We start from the raw sequence: 13,991 nt of genomic DNA on the forward strand, positions 1-13,991 counted from the left end.
TCATCACTTGCAAAAAAAAAAAAAAAGTTTATGCTGAAAGTCAAACTTAAATTGTCAAGCCAGTTTTACCAACAAGCCACATGTATGCAAATATGCTGCACTATTTCTATACAACTCAAAACCCATCAACCAACACGAAGCTTCTGAATTTAATTTTAAGCTAACTGGCTTTTAATAAGAATGAATTTCAATTACCATTTCGAAGTTGCAGATCAGTTACAGCTCCACTATACCAGTGTATCAAAGATACTGTGTCAGCTAAATAATACCAATGCCCATAGTAACATTCTTTGACCACCTGCCTTGCCTAGGACATCTGCTTAAGCAGTTAAACAGTCTCCTTCTGCTTTTGACAATGCTCAACACCTCATTCAAGATCCAAATCATATGCTTACATTACATCTCCTCCACTGTGTACTGTATTATTCAGTACTTATTAACATGGGGCTGGGAATGGTTCTTGTTATCAAGATTGTGTGCCAGACAGACTGTGTTCTCGCGGCATCATACACTGCTCCCCTAAATGTTTAAGTGTCCAACCTACAGCAGATGTTTGATGAAGCTTGTTAATAGTAAAAATACACTTGTGGGCTCGTTTTCCACATACTTAGATTTGAGTCTGGGGAAAAGTCTACTTTAGAAGGTCAGGCATGGCAGGAAAAAGACAATCTTTGTCTGGACTAGGATCATTCTTCTAAAGGAGACCTTAAAGGATAGAATGAAAATGTGAAAACAGAAGAGTATGTAGGCCCAGTAACCCCAAGTTGTCTGCATGAGAAAAAGTTGTTGTCAGGCATCTGAACACTTCCAGTCCTCTGAACTGGGAGGAAAGACGATGACAGTGTAAAGACAAAATATACACTGGATGAAAGCTACATGTCTAAAAACTGGTGTTAAAAAAAAGTTTTAAAACAACCTGAAGGTTAAAAAAAAAGGGCCAAGTGAACACGTAAATACTTAAAAGACACCTATTACATACAAATTAAAGTAGATGATATAGCACAGGGAACTGTCTAGTTACTTGTGATGGAAGATGATGGAGGATAATGTGAGAAAAAAATGTGTGTGTGTGTGTCTGGCTTCCTTTGCTGTGCAGCAGAAATTGACAAAACACTGTAAATCAACCATAATAGAAAAAATTAAAATCTTATCAGAAAGAAAAAAAAATTAAGTCGTTAAAAGAGAAAGGATTGGAATAAAGCATAGAGCTTGATCGATTTATCAACATAAAAAGAAGTCTGTTTTCGTCTTTGTATCCACAGAAGAATAATGAAATTATAGCTCTTAATCAAACTCAATTATGTTTTGGAAGAAGTAAGAAAAAAAGCGATCATTCTTTGTCTTTTTTTTTTTGGTCTTTTTAGGGCTGCATCCATGGCATATGGAGGTTCCCAGGCTAGGGATCTAATCCAGCCTACACCAGAACCACAACAACACTGCTGATCTGAGCCGCGTCTGCAACCTACACCACAGCTCACAGCAATGCCGGATCCCTGACCCACTGAGCAAGGCCAGGGATTGAATCTTCATCCTCATGGATGCTAGTCATAGTTGCTGAGCCACAACGGGAACTCCATCATTCTTTATCTTGATTCACTCAGATTCAAAGAAAAAGACATCTGTTAGAAAGAGGGGGAAAAAAGGGAAGTTTTCATTCCTAGTAGACAGTAGGCAAGGGTTCCAAGTGTGTCCAGTGGCATAAGAGAAAGCTCTTATCAGAGGGAAATTAATCATGCTGAGGACAGCTGGCCCAATGAGAAACCCCATAATTTCCAACCTGCTGCAAAGAACCTCAGCCCCCCCCATCTTTTCTCCCCCTTACTAAAATAGTAGGCTGCTAAAGAATTAAGCAACACCTACAGAATCTATCCTAGAAGGTTCTATTCTGAGATCCCTGGAGAACAGGCTGGACTCAGAAGAAATTTCTGCTGCCCAAGTACTCAGATGGACAGTTCCAGCAGTAGGTCTAGGAAAAAGAGGCAAATTTACTTGACTCTTTAAAGAGGATCCAAAGCCTTTTAGCCCTGATACAAAACTGACATTTCAAGTTTTCTGACAACCGAACATGTTCCAAGCACTTGGGGCCACACTGAGTACACCCCCAACCCCAAGCTCAAAGGAGAAGGGCCCTCTGATAAAAGGGTCCAACAAGGTGGGTCATGAGGTGGGAAGCAAGACAAGACTGGGGACCTACAATGCATCTGACCTTAAATGGTATTCTAACCAGGTACTCTTGCTTATCTAGGAATGTATCCAGAGCAAGCCTTCCTTTCCTGGAAGGATAAATGGATCTGCTATTACAATGAGAAGTCTGTCAGGAGTTGAAATTCAAAGGGAATAATTGTTCATTAGGTTCACAGTGCAGAGAACACCATGCCAGAATACAACAGCTGTTAGGACTAGTTTTGAGTTAAGGCAGGCAGCCTATGACACTTGGAGTGGATGCATCAACAGTACCACACCCTCTCAAATAGACTCTTCTATCTCCCTTTTCCCTTTATTACCTCTTTTCTCTCTTCTCATGGCTCAGACCTGTTGGTGGCATCTGTATTCTGACCCCTTAGTGAAAAGAACAAGACCTCTGTAGTTATTTGTTCTATACTCATCTCTTTCCAAGAAATTAAAAATATTCTAATTCTTGACTTTTCTCTATTAGGGTCTTTTATTTGTCTAAGCAGACAAGAGAGGTAGGGAAAGCCAGAAGAAAAAAAGCCCTCTTTAAGAGCCCAAATGTTCTGGTATCAGTATAAAAAACTACAAAGGACGAATTTAGTTATAGCAAGCTCTTTAAGGATGTGGAAAACTAAAGTAAAAATAAAATACTTGAAATTCATCACTCTGAGAACATTCCAAGTGTCATATTCTACTAATCAACAATTTTCACTTGGGGAAGGTACCCAAACATATTCTACACACTTTATTCAAATCACAATCTGTCGATATTATTTGCCCTTAATATTTAAAAATTCTTAGAATTTCCTGAAATTGAGTGTTTTGTTATTCATAGAGTCCCTAGGCACAAACCTGAGTTTATGCCAATGAAGTGACTTAGGATGGGACTGATCATGAGAAAGACCAAGCCATTTTGAGAGCTGAACTTATAGCTCCATCCACAGACCTAAAGGAAGGGGAAGTTGTAGATGACGCTCTATAGAAACTCCTAAACAAGATTTAATGAGCTTCTGCATTGGTAAACCCAGGTGGCATACCTCAGTTCCACAGGGACAGAAGCTTCTGCACTTGGCCTCTTCTGGACCTTGCCCCATGTATCACTTTATCTGCTTGTTCATCTGTATCCTTTATAATAAACCAGTTAACATAGTTTCCCTAAGTTCTTGGGGCCACTCTAACAAATTACTGAACCCGAGGAGGGAGTCATAGGAACCCCCAACTTATAACCTGTCTGGGAAGTAGGCGAGGCCCAGACTTGCACTGGCATTTCATGTGGGGGCAGTCTTGTGGGACTGAGCTCTTTACTTTGTGAGATCTGATGCCAACTCTGGGTAGTATCAGAATTGAATTAAACTGTAGGACACTTGGTGGCCAGTGACAACTGGAGAACTGCCTGGTGCTTGGTGTGGGAAAAAACACCACATATTTAGTATCAGAACTACTCAAAGTAGAGAAGAAAAAATAGCCCCCCCCCCCACATCGTATTTGGGAGCAGGAAAGACAATCATATATGACCAGGTAATTTTTTATTCCCTTCTGTCAGTACATCTACAAGTTATATTTAACAAAAGCTTTTTTTTTGGTCTTTTTTATTCTATATGCACCCAAGGCATATGGAAGTTCCAAGCTACAGGTCTAACCGGAGCTGTAGCTTCCGGCCTACACCACAGCCACAGCCACACCAGATCCAAGCTGTGTCTGTGACCTACACCATAGCTCACGCAACGCCAGATCCTTAAGCTACTGAGAGAGGCCAGGGATTGAACCCTCGACCTCGTGGATACTGTTGGATTTGTTACCGTTGAGCCATGACAGGAACTCCAACAAACCAGCCCAAAGACCATAGAAAACACAAAAGAAGCTTACAAACTATACTGGTTTTCAAACACAGGTTATCTGTCTGAGCCCTCATTATATATGAACATACAAGCTTCCCTGAAGATAAGTGAAAATACATTCTAATACCCACAGACACAATTTAGACCAAATTAACCGTGTCTGCTCCTTGGTCACATTCACTACTGTCCTTGGTTATAGGAGGCACTAGTTATGATTTTATTATCTGAAAACTATAAAGCTTCCAACATTATTTCTGGGGCTACCTCTTGTTGCAGCAGAAAACATTAGGACAAAACCCTATATTTCCCATTTACTTTTCTCCTACATATGTTTACCTGATTTAGTTTCTTTTCTTTTGCTTTTAAGGGCCACACCCGCAGCACATGGAAGCTCCCATGCTAGGGGTCGAATCAAAGCAACAGCTGCCGGCCTACACCACAGCCACAGCCATGCAGGATCTCAGCTGTGTGTTCGACCTACACCACAGCTCACAGCAATGTCGGATCCTTAACCCACTGAATGAAGCCAGGGATCGAACCCATATTCTCATGGATACTAGTGAGATTCGTTTCCCCTGAGCCATGACAGGAACTCCCTGATTTAGTTTCTTAATTAAAATACCCACAACCATGGTTTCCATTCACATGGCCCTAGTTCCAGTTTTGGCTTATGTACACATTTGTCCTCATTAAGCCAACTGTGGAGAAAATACCCAGAACTACCACTAATTTTAAGTGGAACCTATATACAGCAAAAGAACTGGCTGGTTATTTTATTAGCATATACAGAAATTAACATTCCTCCAGGCTTACATAAAGCTAAATATGTATGTTCCACCCAACTTAATTTCAAGTCATATGTGTGACACTCCTTTTAACTCAAGAAATTAAGCGTGATGTGGCTACAAAAAGATGCCTGGCAAGTTCCCCATTTTAGTCATTTTGGCTCCTAAAAGTGGTCTTCCATAGACATAACATAAAACGGCCTGTTACAGCTCAGATTACAATTTGAGTAAGTCCAGTCTTGTATATACCATGGTGCAGCAGGTTAATAATCTGACAGTAGTGCCGTAGATCACTGCAGAGGCACAGGTTTGACCCCCAGCCCAGCACAGTGGGTTAAAAGATCCAGTGTTGCCACAGCTGTGGCACAGGTCACAGCTGTAGCTCAGCTTCAAGCCCTGGCCTAGGAACTTCCATATGCTGTGGGTGCAGCCATAAAAAACAAACAACTCCCTCCCCCCAAATATATACATTGTACACTATGGTACAGTGCTCAAATCCTGGGCTTTGCAACATTCCAGCTCTGTAACATTTCAGAGAGTTAGCTATTTAACCTCTTGGTCTTAGTTTGCCTTTTCCACCAAATGGTGGCAATACCTCTTATGAGGATTAAATAATGCATTGCTTAACAATATCTAGGAGTTCCAGTCGTGGCGAAGTGGTTAACGAATCCGACTAGGAACCATGAGGTTGCAGGTTCGATCCCTGACCTTGCTCAGTGGGTTAAGGATCCGGTGTTGCCGTGAGCTGTAGGGTAGACTGCAGACGCTGCTCGGATCCCACATTGCTGTGGTTCTGAGGTAGGCCAGCGGCTACAGCTCCGATTAGACCCCTAGCCTGGGAGCCTCCATATGCCGCGGGAGTGGCCCTAGAAAAAGGCAAAAAAACAAACAAACAAACAAACAAAAAAACAACACAATATCTAAAAAATACTACATCCCTCAATAAATAACTGTGTTTAGAAACTTTACTCTGTTCAGATGTATTTAATCGGCTAGTCCATTTTGCAAGTGGTTCCACTTTAAAGCTACATTATATTGGGGCTATATATCAAGAGATACTCACATGCCTATTATCTCAACTTCAAAATTACTTTTATCCCAGCATTAAATTAAAAGCTAGTATTTTATGCCCAAAATTATTGGGCAGGGGGGTGGGGTGGGTAGAGAAATCTTCATTTCCAAAACAATTCTACAAATTTACTACTAAGTTTCACTAAGTGGTAATAAGCTTGAACAAAACCTGTTTTCTGCTGAAACCCACAACTTGACCCTAAAATACCAGCACAGATTCATTTTGCCATCCAGTTTGTGCTTAAAGTCCATCGCATTTCTCCTAAAAGTATTTTAGCATTAGGTAAAGAAGGGAAAACATTCTCCTTGTACGCTATGATAACCTTAATGAGTCTTAGACAAATACAATTTTGCTATTCTCAAAAAAAAAACAAAAACAAAAACAAAAACTTCTCAAACAGAATAAACTTGTGACTCCCTTAGCAACCCAGAGATGACCAAAATTTTAAGTTTTCCTGGGATCAAGATGCAACCAAATCCTGAATGAAAGCAAGTAGACAAAGTAGGACATGATTATTCACCACACTGTTTAGATAGCTTAATCTTGTCTAAAATGTTCAAACTATCACCTGGAAAAAAAACTGTACATAAGAACCTCATATTTAGCATGCTTTAAACTTTACTGAACTTTGCTAATCAAAGGACTAAGCCTTTAAAAAAGCTTTAAAGAGGAGCTGAAAAGTTTCAAGTGGCTAGGTAACATGGCTAACAAATTTAAGAATGAGCTTCCTTCACCAAGCAGTAGAAAGCAATGGTGTTATTTATGAAGCAGTGTTATCTTCAATGTCACTTCACTCAGACAATAAGCAAATTATAGTCTGAATCCATATTTTAAACTTGAGATATAATGTATACAAATTCTAATGCATGAACCCGTCTTCAAATTAAATAAGAATCTAAAGATCACATCCAACTTTAAACAACAGCAACAACAACAATCTAAAGAAGCTACACTCAATTGAAGGGTTCAAGCAACACAAGAGAATATCCTAGTGAAACAAAAGAAGCTGGCTGTTTCCTGGTAGTGCAAACATAATGGGTCATGACCTACATTACCCCTCCTGTACAGGATTCTCACACTTGGGGAATTATTCATTCTACCATGTGGCACAGAATCATCAGAATCAACTGTGTTCAAGTACAGAGAGATTATTAACTAGGTCTGAATATTCTACTACATTTAAAGTAAAACCTATGAAATGAAAAGTAAGCTGCTACCTGCAATTCATATGAGACATAGTGAATAAAAGCCCCAATAACTGATGAAGAGGACTAAACTTTCAGAAGTTTCATCCCAAGGAGAACTGTCACTAATTATCAAGAATAAAACACAATAGCAAAACAGTCTTTTAGCCCTAGGCCTTTGATGGAATTAAGCATAGCTTACATCATAAAGTACTAACAACTATGCAGTTGATTAATCTTATTGCAAATCTACCAATCAAGGACAAATCTGGGGTGGAAACCAGAATGTCCAATTCCTGTACTGAAAACAACTTTCAAAATGGCCTGGGACAAGCCACTCTGCTATTCTAAGAATGCTCAGACATACAAATATGCAATGTTCCAAAAACTTTTTTTTTTCCTGCCACTTCCTGTAAGTAAGAAGTTTCTAAGACTGGGAAAGGAACAAAATGAAATAATTAGACGAAAAAACCAGGAATACCTCTTACACACCTTCTCCTAGAGAGTAATTTTTTAAATTTTAAAAGCACATAAAGTCTGTTTTAATTTAGTCCACTCTTTCCACAATGGACACACTAAACAGTTTCTCATAGAAATTTACAAGAGAACTCAAAGACAACTTAATTTAGCTCTGAATTTCAACATGCATTAATCCATCAGGCACCTCAACCCCCAAGAGTTCCAGAGAGAGGCCAAAAGGGACCCTGTCGTTACAGTTCATCGACGGCCCCATAATTCGGATTTCTTCTGAATATACAGACACACACCTGTCAACCAAGTAATAAGAGAACAAATCTAAACCAAACATTCCCTAACACCCCACCCCGCACACATGGGCATTTTCAGTTTATAGGTGGGTCCTGTAACAGCTAAACGCAAGAAGCTCTGGGGTAATTAGAGGACTTGGAGGAAGTCATCTTGAGAGAGTAGTGAGACCCAGAGAAATCAGAGAAAGTCAGATAAAGGTGTCCCTGACCACCCCTTCTTCCCACCCCACCCAAACTTCACCCACCCGGTTCTGAGAAGCCCAGGAGGGGGAGGCCATTTTTATGAGACTTGGCTAAAGAATGTGAAGAGAGAAAATCAGGGAAGGAAGTTCAGAAGGAAGGCCAGGCCCTTCCCTCCAAGAGCACCCGTGTCGGGTGGCAGCACCTGGAACTCAAGGAGGGAGGACCTGGATTCAAGTGACTGGGAGGGGTACAAAAGTAGCAGGGGCCTATCACGAGGGGGTTGAGTGGTCTAAGCCCCGGGAGCCGGGCCCCTTAAGCCCTAACAGGGGGAAGTACCCCTTCTCGGGCCAACCGCGTAGACCCTCGCCCCTGGGACGGTGGTTACTACCCGGAGGTCCAGAAGGCGGGAGTTGGCTAGTGCCTGGTTCTCCTCATCCGGCCATGCGGCGCGGGGGCGGCCATCCTGAGGGGTCCAGGAACCAAGAGGGTACGGGGGGGCTCTGACGCGGCGCTCACCCGCGGGCCGCCTCCAAGCTCTTAATGAGCTTTTTGATCTTCCAGATCTCCACGTTCCTGTCGGCAGCACTGGGGTCGTCCGCCATCTTCTCGCCTCCTCCTCCCTAGAGCGGCCCGGCGGGGCCCGGAGACACCAAGACCACAGAGTTAGCGCCGCCGCTGGGGCAGAGCGGCCCCCTTCCTTGCCACCCCGAGAGTCCCTCCTCTTCCCGCCTCGCGCGGCCCGGCGCGGTCGTCGCTGGCCTTTCCCTCCCCCTGGCTTACCTAAGGGCCCAGTCCTGGGCGGCAGCTGCTGCTCCTCCCCGGCGGCGGCTCCGCGGCGGCGGCTCTGACGTAGGACACCGGCTCCCTCTCTCCAGGCAGCTGCATGTGTTGCAATCCGCTCACATGGGGCCTGTGACATCACTTCCTCCGCCAGAGGCTGAGTGGAAGTCGGCGGGCGGAAGGGAGGGGGCCGGTGAGGAAGAGGAGAAGCTCTGCGCGCGCCGCGACTTTCCATTGGTTCTCCGAGAGGTGGCCTACAATGAGCCCGCCGATTGGCCGCAGCTGGGGCCGCGCTGCCTTGTGAGGTAGAAGCCGGGGGCGGGGAAGCACCGCCTTCCTTCCGGTCCGGCTCGCCGAGAGCAGGAAGCGGGCGGAAGCAGGTGGCTCTCGCGAGCATTTAGTCAGCCCAGCTAGGCTCGAACGGAGGGTGTTTCTTAAAGGGAGAGGCGCTTGGGTTATCTTTTCCGTCCCACTTTCTTGAATGGAATGGACCTCTGAGGTTCCACGACGCGCCTCCACTCGAGCCGGGACGCGTGGTTTGAACTGCTTCTGAGAAGCCTCAAAGAGGCGCCTCGCGCTTTGCTGCTTCTTAGCAGACGGAGCGCTCGGGCCTGCGTGCATCACAGCTGCACGGACTAGTGTTCAAGCTCTCCGCCAGGGTATCCGGATTGGGAAACTTCTCCCGGGTAGTCTGGCACCCCGACACCCTCGGGGACAAAAGAGCCACTCACGTCCCGCCTTCGCGCCTTAGTGCTAAGAGAGGTTCACTTTGGACCTGGAACTTTACGAGGGGGAAGAAAGCAGAGACTGACTGAGTTTGGAGACCTGAAGTATCTGATGCCACGTATGGTTTCGTCTGAGCTCCTGAGAGTGGAAGGGGGGAGAGTATTGAAGCAAAATGGGCAGCTCTCTTTTGGAGTTAGGAGTTGTAGTTGGCTACTTTATGTCTCTTCACCTCAGCTGCAGTCATTCAAATATTTGGGTCCGAACTGTTCCAGGCCGGGTTTTCTTGAGAAGATTGAGCAGAACCAAACAGGTAACAGTGCCTGTCTTCGTGGAATTTTCAGTTTGGTTGGGTTTGTAGCCATTTGTGATTTTATACTTTTGTGTAATAAAATAATGGCGTTCCTATGGTGACTCAGCGGGTTACGCACCAGGCTAGTACCTATGAGGACTCGGGTTCAATCCCTGGCCTCGCTCAGTGGGTTAAGAATCCGGCATTGCCGTGAGCTGTGGTGTAGGCCAGCAGCTGCAGCTCCAATTGAACCCCTAGCCTGGGAACCTCCGTATGCCGCGGGTGCGGCCCTAAAAAGCAAAAAAAAAACAAAACAAAAAACAAAAAAAAAAAACAAAAAATAAGAAGAAGGGAGGAACTACAAGAGCTAGTGTGCTGGAGCGAGGTCAGTGATTTTTGAGAGCGGTAGCTTAGACTAGGGTGATAGGTAGGGTGATGGGTAGGACTGGATGGATGATGGGTTGGATGAGGAGGAAGAGCAAGAATGACTCCCCCTGGGAGTTCCCGCTGTGGTTCAGTGGGTTAATGATCTGCCTTGTCTCTGTGGAGGCACCAGTTGGATTCCAGCCCAGCATAGTGGCTTAAGGGTCTGGCAGTTACTGCAGTGTAGGCTGTAGCTCCAGCTTGATTTGGATCCCTGGCCTGGAAACTGCCATATGTCTTGGGGGGGGTGGCTGAAAAAGAAAAAAAAAAAAAAAAAAGAAGAAGGATTCTCAGAGGACTGAAACGATTACTTTTACTGAGAGGGTTAGGATAAGGAGCAGGTTGTGGGAGATGATTGAAAATTTCATCTTGCGCTTCTTAAATTTGCGTTTGCTTTTGATACATGGCAGTGGTGATGTGAGGCAGGCAGTTGCATTAATTTGTGTGAGCTTTGAATCCTTTTCCCCCTGTTAACTCAGTTTTGTCCACACCTTGGAGATGAGGCTTTTACCCCCATTTCATAGATTGGGTATTTGAAGCAGAGAGGTGACAGGAACTTGCCCGGGGACCCTCTTATCTATGTTTCCTTAGGGTGAGGACATGGACTTGCTACAGGGCAAGTCTTCTCTCCCCAGCAAATGAATTCCAACGGTGGAATCTCTTCTTTAGGTTCCATTTTGTAATTTTCAGCATATAGTCAGTCATTATATAATATTTATTGTACTTCTACTGTGTTCCATTCACTGTGCTTATTAACAGACTTTCTTAAATAGTTGTAAATACTGCTTACTGACTGACTGGGTGTCTACCATGTCCCTCACTTTTCCCGACCTCATTCCCTTTGCTCCAGTTCCTACTGCTTATACTAAATTGCCTTGATTTTCTTTTCCTGCTCATTTTTATGTTTATGTTTATAGTGTTGCTTCAGGTCCATATGTGGTGGCTTTACAGTCTTTTCAGACTAACTCACAGGCTTGCTTTTCTTTGTGATTCATGCTGAAGTAAGCATACCATCCCACATAGAATTGCTGTTTGTTAATCTTTGAATCCTTGAAACTTGGTGATTACCAAGATACGCAACTTGTTTCTTAGAATATTCTCAAACCGGGCAGTTTAACTGTAGTTCTAAAAGCTTAGTTGCCCAGTTGCTGCAAATTTATCATCTCTGTACTTAGAGTTGGAAATCAGTGTGTTAGAGGCAGAGGCTGGCATGGGTCTGTAGCAGAAGAGATTTGAGAGGAAGTAGAATAGGGATGCTGTTTCCTTTGGCAAAGATAAGCCTTTTAAAATGAGACCATGACCATTCAGTGTCCAGGGAGAACCTCCGATGATATAAGGGTAATAAAGATTTTTTGAAAAATGCAGAATATATAATCTTTCTAGGCATAGGTTGTCCTCTGTAGAATGAAGGATTTATTCTTGATCAGTTCAGAACTTTCCCCCCAGCTCTAACATTAAGTAACATTAAGTCAGTGAAGTTGTTAAAGAAAAAAAGTCTGGACCTAGGAAGTCTTAGGGTTGAGCCTTGACTCCCTTTCTTACCTCGAGCAAGTCATTTCTTAAATCTTGCAAAATCTCAGTTTTCTTATCAGTAAAATGGGGATCCTGTCTATTTTCTGGGACGATTGTTGGAATGAATAATTTGTGTGAAGTTCCTAGTACCATTTATGGAAATGTGTCAGCAGTGAATTTTAGTTCTCTTTTTAGTTTCTCCTAATTTGTTCTTTTCTCTTCCACTGTTTTCTGTACTCATCTATTGAGGAGGACCTGTAAGGACCTCACTTCAGCAGAGAGTAAGTTTGAGAGACTAAAGGAAGAACAAATACAAAGCACAATTCCTGGATTTTTTTTTTTCCTCCTGGTAGAAAAAAGGAGCCAGTAAAATAGGTCTGGGATATTTCCCCCTGCTTTTGTGGCTGGTGTGTTAATAATTGTTAGAAATTCAGAACTTTTCATAGTTGGAGTTTGAAATATTGGGTATTTATAACCCTAACTATACTAATAGAATGAATGGCTTTTTCATAGGTATCTTAGTAATTGTGCATGTTTTCCTTGCCCCACCCATCATCAAAAAGTTACATATATGATTTTGTTTAAAACGAAAAAAGATATTCCTGTGCCTAGAAAAATAAAGAGTAGTTTGAAGAAATCTCTGAATCAGACTGTCTCTAAAATGCTTACCAATTCATGAAGTAGAGATCAATAAAGGAAATGTCTTGTAGTCTGCCCTCAGTTCATGGTTGTACTTAAGCATAATAAATTTGAGGAATGCAGTTCCGTAGATTCCATCTTTAAGTAAATAAACCGATCTTATAGTAAGTAAAAGTCAAGAATACTGAATCCATATAGTACAATATATAACCGCAAATCATTTAAGATTTGTGTAGGAGTTTCCTGGTGGTTCAGTGGATTAAGGATCTGGTGTTGCCACAGCTGTAGGTCCAGTCACTGCCGTGGCATGGGTTTGATCCCTCACACAGGAAATTCCAATGCTGTGGGTGTGCCCCCCCAAAAAAAAAAGATTTGTGTAAATTGATATAAGGCACAGATGCTTGACTCTGGAGTACACATGTGTGAAAGTGACTTGAAAGGAGCCAGTGTAAGCTATTTCCTCCCCCTGGACATGTAGAATGGGGACTGCAACTAATGACTGCAGTTTCCTCTCTAGATGACCAAAAATATTTACATTAATCTGTAGCCTTGTTAAATTAAGCAGATATTAAACACTTTACCCTATAATTATTTCCATCTTTTAAGAAAATAATGCACATAGAGAACTCTTTTTCTCATTCTTTCAGTTCTAGAAAAAAAAATTTTTGTTTCTTTTTTTAGAATCCTTGTTCTAAAGAGTAGGTCTTCCTATAACATGAAAGAATAATTAGCAGGATGAGAGTGAGCCATGCCCTTGGACCACCTGGAGAGGAGGTAAGTTCTTAATGTTTCCATTGCTGCCTTTTTTTAACTAAGTAGAGATCCTTGTAGAATAGCTAGACAGATGCTAATCTTTTAGTTCAACTCCATAAATATTTATTATGTACTAGTTTTCTGTCTTGCACTGGGATGAGTGCTGAATTTTTTTTTTTTTTTTTTTTTTTTTTTTTTTTTTTTTTTTCTGCCCTGTTGTGTGTGGAGTTCCTGGTCCAGGGAATCAGATCTGAACTGCAGTTGCTGTGGCAATACTGGACCCTTTAACCCATTGCACCGGGCCAGGGAATCTAACCTGCATCCTGGCCCTGTAGAGACACCGCTGATCCCCTTGTGCCACAGTGAGACCTCCTGAACGTTCTTTAGATGTAGTGCAGTCCTTGAATTTATGGTCTTTTTTTTTTTTAGGGGAAATAAGATATAGCAATATTGAACAAATAGATAACAATATAAAAGAAGTCCTGTTTATAGGATTGAGCCAGAAATGAACAAATTAAGCCTGGAACACCTTACTATATTAGTAAGAAAGGAAATAAACAAATACTGCTGTGGTCTTTCTCTTCTTTTCTGTGGTACTTTTAATGCCCCAGTAAACTTTTTGTTTTCTTATTGCGTTCTAATCGACATCTAACATCATGTTAGTTTCAGGTGTACGACATGATTTGCTCTATGTTTATATTGTGAAATGATAACAGTAAGTCTAGTTAAAATCCATCATCATACATAAATAATTTTTTTTTCTTGTGTTGAGGACCTTTAAGATTTACCTTTAGCAGCTTTCAAATATGCAACACGGTATTATTAACAACAGTCATCATCCTATACATTACATCCCCAAGACTGATTT

General features: G+C 42.3%; 1 protein-coding gene and 1 long non-coding RNA gene across 8 annotated transcripts in view; one reads left to right on the forward strand and one right to left on the reverse strand.

Moving 5' to 3' along the window:
• Window positions 1–8,921, reverse strand: part of ETF1 (eukaryotic translation termination factor 1) — a 32,451-nt gene extending 23,530 nt beyond the window's left edge. The window contains exons 1-2 of one of the 2 annotated variants that reach the window (XM_003123975.7): window positions 8,782–8,921; window positions 8,518–8,621 (exon numbers count right to left, since the gene is read on the reverse strand). In XM_003123975.7, coding sequence (XP_003124023.1) covers window positions 8,518–8,603 — 86 coding nt within the window. In that variant the 5' untranslated portion in view covers window positions 8,604–8,621; window positions 8,782–8,921. Of the gene's footprint in view, window positions 1–8,389; window positions 8,622–8,781 lie in introns of both variants that reach the window. The other variant, XM_005661694.4, reaches the window with a different exon arrangement.
• A 242-nt stretch (window positions 8,922–9,163) lies between these two features.
• Window positions 9,164–13,991, forward strand: part of LOC110259500 (uncharacterized) — a 175,400-nt gene continuing 170,572 nt past the window's right edge. For all 6 annotated transcript variants that reach the window (XR_014838874.1, XR_014838876.1, XR_014838872.1 and 3 more), the window contains exons 1-2: window positions 9,164–9,817; window positions 13,052–13,144. This is a non-coding gene — a long non-coding RNA (uncharacterized LOC110259500). The remainder of the gene's footprint in view (window positions 9,818–13,051; window positions 13,145–13,991) is intronic.

The sequence above is a fragment of the Sus scrofa genome, chromosome 2 (assembly GCF_054392235.1).
Source record: "Sus scrofa isolate SSC_HxYL_T2T_F1_AM1 chromosome 2, Sscrofa_HxYL_maternal_Yorkshire_Landrace_v2.0, whole genome shotgun sequence".
NCBI classification, from domain to species: Eukaryota; Metazoa; Chordata; class Mammalia; order Artiodactyla; family Suidae; genus Sus; species Sus scrofa.